The sequence below is a fragment of the Propithecus coquereli genome, unplaced genomic scaffold (assembly GCF_000956105.1).
Source record: "Propithecus coquereli isolate 6110/MARCELLA unplaced genomic scaffold, Pcoq_1.0 Scaffold16, whole genome shotgun sequence".
Lineage (NCBI taxonomy): Eukaryota > Metazoa > Chordata > Mammalia > Primates > Indriidae > Propithecus > Propithecus coquereli.
Genome location: NW_012140524.1, coordinates 1087695 through 1094232, shown reverse-complemented (window position 1 = coordinate 1094232; position 6538 = coordinate 1087695). Strand labels below are relative to the sequence as shown.

Here is a 6538-nt window from a genome sequence, read left to right as displayed (position 1 = left end):
CAAGATCCAATAATCTTAATGGGATTCTCCCCGCCCCCAGCCCATGGATGCAATAGTGAGATTTAAAATTCATGGGAAATAATTTATCAAATTTCTAACGAGAAATGTTTTCTTCTGGAAATTCTGGAAATCAAGGAATTGCAGAACTTTGGTTATGAGCATGTTGGCTAACTAATATTGTTAAGCCTATAAAGATGATTATTCCAAGAATATAAGTATGTGGATTATTTTAATGGTAATGGTGGACTGTGTTTTCAAATGCTCAAGGTTCTCTTTTCCAAGTGTGCATTTTCATCTAGGTCTACATACTGAGCTCCCAAGCTTGTCTTTAAGAACTTTACTGCAAGAACATTACAACTGTTTTTATGTACCATATCTAATCACCACTAACGGCATTACGTAGAAGATACATGATAGATTTTTAATATTTCTATTATATGAGAACTTGATAGTTTATTATTCTTACTCTAATGAGTCGGGGGAGTGAGGTGGCTTACTCTAATAGAAAGATTAAGTTTTCTCCTAATTTATTGTCTATTCCCAATTGCTTTGCTGACTTTTACTGCTTATTTACTTCCCTGGGAGGAATACAGTATCTGTCTTCATACATTTGTATATACGTGCACAAAATAGCTAGAGTCTAACATTTGTCTCAGGTTGTATAATTTAAAATTCTTGAGTATCACCTGAAATGGAACCAAATGATCTCATGATTGGCCATTATTAATCAAGTCTGATTTGTAAACTCCAGAGGTTTTAGCAGGTTTTATTTCATTACTATCATAGATAGGCTGCCAATAATATGCTTGTTCTTTAAAAGAAGAAAAATAAAAACTTTTAATAATTTTTATTGATCAGACCAGAAATTCAATTTTAGTGTAAAATCAATGTTAAATTTATGTGAAGACAAAATAATGTAAGTATGTATATCCTTATTTTAAGAAATGAGAAAAAAATTTAAAGCTGATATCTAAAATGACACTTTAGGAGAATGAGCCAGTGTGAACAATAAATATTTAGAATATCTAATTCTAGTGAGCTACCCTCTGTTCCCATGATTGTGGAACTAATAGCACAGCGCATTGATAACATTAACAGTCTTATTTTCTTTAAGGTAATTTCCTGCATCTTATCTGTGATGCATAGAACAATATACTTTTACAATCAAACTGTTTCTCTGGCTCTCTGTGGTTTCTTACAGTTCCACTGATTCTGAAGCATCCCTACCACATCCTCACTCAAAACTTCACCTGTAAAAGATGTGTTCTCACACTTTCTAGGGGTGTGAAGTTTATTTTTTTGTAATCACCATTTTGTTAACATTATATTTCATTTGACTAATTATAATCAGAAGTATTTCTAAAAAAAAAAAAAAATTTTTTTTTTTTTTTTTTACTTACTACACTCAATCTGCTAAACACTGAACAAAAAGTGGCCCACGTGCTACGCTACACGGACATGGAACTACTGACACCTTACATACCGAGCAGCAAGGCCATATCCCTGCCATCCCACCATCTCACTCTTTTTTTGCCCTCCTTTTCTGATCCCTCCTACTTTCTGAATGACTGGTCACCTTGCTCCTAGAATTGCTTCATTCCAAGGAATTCCTTTTTGGCAAACAAAGAATTCATACAGAATTTAAACAATGTCTTTTTTTTTTTTTTTTTTACAGTAGCACCTGTAACTGCCTTTTTTTGCTACCCTGAGCCAATTTTCAGTCCCCTCTTCAGAATTCACTCTGATCACAGATATTCAAAACAGCTTTACCAGGGAAATCATCTAGATAAATTGCATGCTCCAAGTTTTTATGGTAGATTTCCAAAGGTGTTGTAAATTGCATTAAGAGACTGTTCATTGCACTTTATAAGTAGGACATATGACAGTTTAAAACATGACTTTCTTCCTACTTAGGCACTCAAGAGAAACCATGTAACAAGTAAAGTAGTACTTACTTTCACGACAAGCATAATAAATAGGATATGGACACTTAATTTTTCCCTTTGCTAATACTTGCAATTTTTAAATGTCTTTTCTGTGACTTTTAGAAAAGGATTTTAAATATTAGCTATAATACAGACTTACTTTACAATGCTGCTATGTATTTCTGACTGCCCCCAACAAAGAGTTACAGCAAACTTTAAAATGTTCACCACAGTTTAAAATAACATCAAAAGTCACTGAGTGATATACAATGACAACTACCCAACTATATTAAGGCATTAGAAAGAAGTCAAAGAGTTAAAGATCCTTGTAAGGTATTTTATCAGCAAAACAGCCAAATTTATCTCATCTCTGTTTTCAGCAGATTATCTGCTGCCTCAACCTTATAGGTTTGTCAACAATTCAGAATTCTCTGGGGCTCTGGCACTAATAGCAGCTAATGTCAGGGGCTTTTCTTTCTGGAATTTCTTGTGTTGATACAGGATTCTTTCCAGACAAGAACTGTTTCAACAATTGCTTGTCTGTTTCAACCTTAGAGACAGGATGGTAATAAGGAAATAATAAAAATAATACAAGCATCATGAACCCCCAGACCTATTCAAAGAACTTTAATTAAACAACTTATATGAACCACCCCTGGTAATTGTTCCATGGCATGCTAATATTACATTCCTTTGAAACCGATTTCCTTTTTGAGTCTCAGAAAGCTGAGGCTTTAAAGTAGGTGTTGTTTGCCGCCTTATCTCTCTGCTTGATTTGCACTTCTGTGTAGGCTGCAGAGTGTATTTCAGCTTTCTGGGAAGCTGCAGTTGCAATCAAAATATTTCAAAGGCTTTGTTCCTTAGTTAGAAGAGCCACTCAAGTAGTTGCCCTAAGTATTATTGCAGAAGCACCAAGATAGTTCCCTTTGTTCTACTATATCAACTCTGTGAACTATGAAATATTCATTCTGTTCCCTCCTAGAATGCTCTTTCTCCAATCACCTCCCTATGTCAATCCTACTGAATTTTTGAGATCTAAAATCCCAATTCCTCCATGAAGCTTTTCAACATTTCCTTCAGCTAGGAGCAACCTACACTTCTAAATTCCATAATGTGTTAACTGTTCTTCTTTTGGGTTGCTTACTACTTTTTATTTGGTAATGTCTTTTTCTAGAAGTAGGCTTCCTTCTTCAGACTTTAAATTTCGTGCTTTAAAGCAAGTAGAGTTTGTGTGTTTAATTCAGCACCTGCACAGTGCCCTGCACAAAGTACATACTCATTTGACAGTTGTTGAATTCACCAAGCAGTTGATGTACTATGTTGTAGAGAAGACAGATCATGTGTGGGGTTGAGACTAAACTTTCAACAAATGTTGACAGGCAGAACCATACTTCATAGGTGAAATGGATTCTCAGGTCTACTTATTTTAAGGATATAATGAAATGCAAACACATGAAGATTCTAGAACAGGGTCAGGTACATAGTAGATGCTTAGCAATGATCCTTTTCCTTATGTTCATGGTTCTCTATTTCCCCCATTTATTGAATTGATGTCTGGTTGCTCTACCTGGCTGGCCATTCCCATAGGATAAGAAAAAATATCTAATATGCATCCAGTGCATCCCACAAACGGAGGAAGCTTGTTTGGTTTCAATTTAGCACTGGACCTATGGGTACACAGAATGAAAGGGGATAATGATTCTGCTGGTCAAAGAATGACCTTAGTCATCCTGGAGTCTTTAGTCAGACTCCTAACTCAAAATTTAATCCTAGCATTCTGGGAGGCTGAGGTGGGAGGATCACTTGAGCTCAGGAGTTCAAGACCAGCCTGAGCGAGACCCAGCTCTACTAAAACAGAAAAAATTAGCAGGGTGTGGTGGTGTGCAGCTGCAGTCCCAGCTTCTTGGGAGGCTGAGGCAGGAGGACTGCTTGAGCCCAGGACTTTGAGGTTGCCGTGAGCTAGGCTGATGCCATGGCACTCTACCCAGGGCAACAGAGTGAGACTCTCTCAAAAAAAAAAAAAAATTAAGGTCTTTTTCCCAATGTACTGTGACAGTTCTGTGTTGTCTAGACCTTCCCACACTCTCCAAACTTCCTCAATTTTACTTAGAGAAGAACAGGAGAGGGCCACAGAAAGGCTTAGGGTCTAATAAATCCCACTTTGTATTAATAATAAAAAAACTTACTGATAAAACTGATGAGAGGTTTATACTATCAGGTTTTGGAGATTGTAAGCTCTGCCACTTACTATCTGTGAGAACTCAAGTGTTACTTAACTGCTTACTTTCCTCGTTTATAAAATGGTGATTAAAATACCTAGCTCATAAGTTTTTAAAATATATATAAGTAAATAATGAATGCAAACGACATTGCCCAATTTTCGGCACACAGTAGGTACTCAGTTACATTAGATACAATCACTGAACATCATCTCTTTACCTTTCAAGTATATAAACATTGACTGCCTGATCTTTTAGGATTTTTGTACACAAATTAAAAACAGTACAGCCTCCTAGACTCTCCTGTTTTAAATCTGTGGTCTGGCCTGTTAGCATTTTTCTATTTTCCTAATGGGTTCTACTGTCAACATTGCCCAAATTACTTCCTACAGAAACAGTTCAACATTGCAGGAAACAAACTGATATCCCAATTTAATTGTTCAATTTCTTTCCACTTCTTTTTGCTCTAATCAGCCTACAGTACTTTCATAATGGAAACACACACATACACAAACACATACTGAACAACTAATGCAAGAGTTATTGTGTAGTTCTGATCACTCAACTTTAACAGGGGAGAAATGGATACATCATGTTTCCTAATTTTCACATCTGGTTTGTCATCATCTTCCCCTTCCACCTCCTCTATCAATCACTAATATAATATGCGTGTGTGTGCATGTGTGTGTTTAAGTCTCTTTCCTCTGGGAATTGAATTTTTTGGAGACACCAGCTTTGCACCCACGCCTGCATTGGGGGATGGGAGACTGCAGCCAGCGCTCAAGAGCCTGGAGCAGCTAGGCGGGCAGGACTACTGCCAGCCTGGCCAAAGTCCCCTTCCTATTCCTCCTCCTCAGCCGGGTAGTTGTTCCCTGGACCAAAGCCTCCTACCCAATTTGTTCACTTCCTAGATCAACCCCTCGTCTCGTGTACACTGACTGGGTGGAGGGCTCCAAATTAGTTGGGCGAGGCAGCATAAACTCAATTTACAGGTTGTAAGAACGCCAGTGCTTTCAGGTTTTCTTTTTTCAAAGTATTTATGGAGGTTATAGACTCTTTACAGTATCTAATAAAAGCTAAGGGCACTTTCTCCCAGAAAAATGATCATGTACACCAAAATTCTGCATGGAATCTCAAAGTGATCATAGACTCTCTGGACCCCCAGAGTAAGTCCCTTCTACCGGTGGGGGTGGGGGTGGGGGTGGACATGGGCGGAGTAAGCAAAGGAAGGGGCGAAATTCTGGACTAAATTCTTTAACATAGATAATATGTGTATTTAATATACATAGATTACGTATATGACAAAGCTGAGTAAGAGGTTACGGCTAAAAGAGTGCTTTCCACAAGAAAGCTGGTCTGAGTGTAGAGGTGCCGACAGGTCACACAAAGGGACTACCAGCAACAGGTGGGCAGAACACCAGGTCCTACACGCCCGGAACGCAGCGAGCTGGGCGACGAGGGTGAAGGAGGGGCAGGAGAGGGGCCAGGGGCAGGGTCGGGCGGTGCAGGCGAGGGGCGGGGCTCCACTCACCGTTACCCACGAAGCTCCGGCCCTTCCGGGCCAGGGTCTGCTGCACCTGCTCCTGGATCCGCAGGCTCTTGGCCGCCTGGCTGCTGCGGCCGCTGCTCCCCGTCAGCTTCAGCTTGGCCTCGGAGGGCAGAGCCAGGCTGGAGCTGTCTAGTTGTCCCAGGATCTGCTGGCCGAGGACGGTCCGGATGTAGCCGCACTCTGCTGAGGAGCCGGGGTCTGCCATGGGGCTGGTGGGGGCGACTGAGCCACTCGCCTGCCGCGGGACCTGCGGGCGAAGCCGCTGCGGAGCTGGAGGCGATAGCGCGAGCCCCGCCCCGCCCTAGGCCCCGCCCTCGGCCCCGCCCCCGCGCCGGTCAGAGGCCCCGACCCGGGGGAGCGCGGCCTCCCCGGGAGCGGGGGCGCGGCTCCGGCCGGGCACGCGCACTCAGGCCCAGGCGCGGGGGCGGGGCCCAATTCGCGCGCGGACACCTGGCGAGCTGGGCCCGCCCACGGGGAAGTGAGGACAGGTGCACGGTCCGCCCGGGGTCGCACATATTGTTGGAGTCACCTCGGGTACTGCTGGCAGGGCAGAGCCCCGCTTGGGTGGTTTGCTCTGCCGCCGCCCAGGTCTAGGAAAGGATGTGATTTTCGCTCGGTTGCGGGAGGGGCTGCCCTCCAGGCAGGTGCGCCCCGGAGTCACGTCTGTTCTTGGACTGAGGTTCGCTTCTGGAATCCCCGAGTGAGTAGTATATCTGGTTAGTCAGGCTCTGTCGGACTGCTCGAAACGTTTCGTGGTTTTCTCTGACCTGAGGGTGAGAAAGGTCAGGCTTTCATACTTGGCAGTATGAGGGACATGTGCCAAGAAGATGACATGCGCGAAATAA

The 6538-nt window shown here is 42.2% G+C and overlaps 1 protein-coding gene across 1 annotated transcript in view; it reads right to left on the bottom strand.

Moving 5' to 3' along the window:
- Window positions 1-5980, bottom strand: part of PKP2 (plakophilin 2) — an 83361-nt gene extending 77381 nt beyond the window's left edge. The window contains exon 1 of the mRNA XM_012641050.1: window positions 5676-5980. Within this exon, the coding sequence (XP_012496504.1) occupies window positions 5676-5898 (223 nt within the window). The 5' untranslated portion in view covers window positions 5899-5980. The remainder of the gene's footprint in view (window positions 1-5675) is intronic.
- Window positions 5981-6538: the final 558 nt, after the last annotated feature.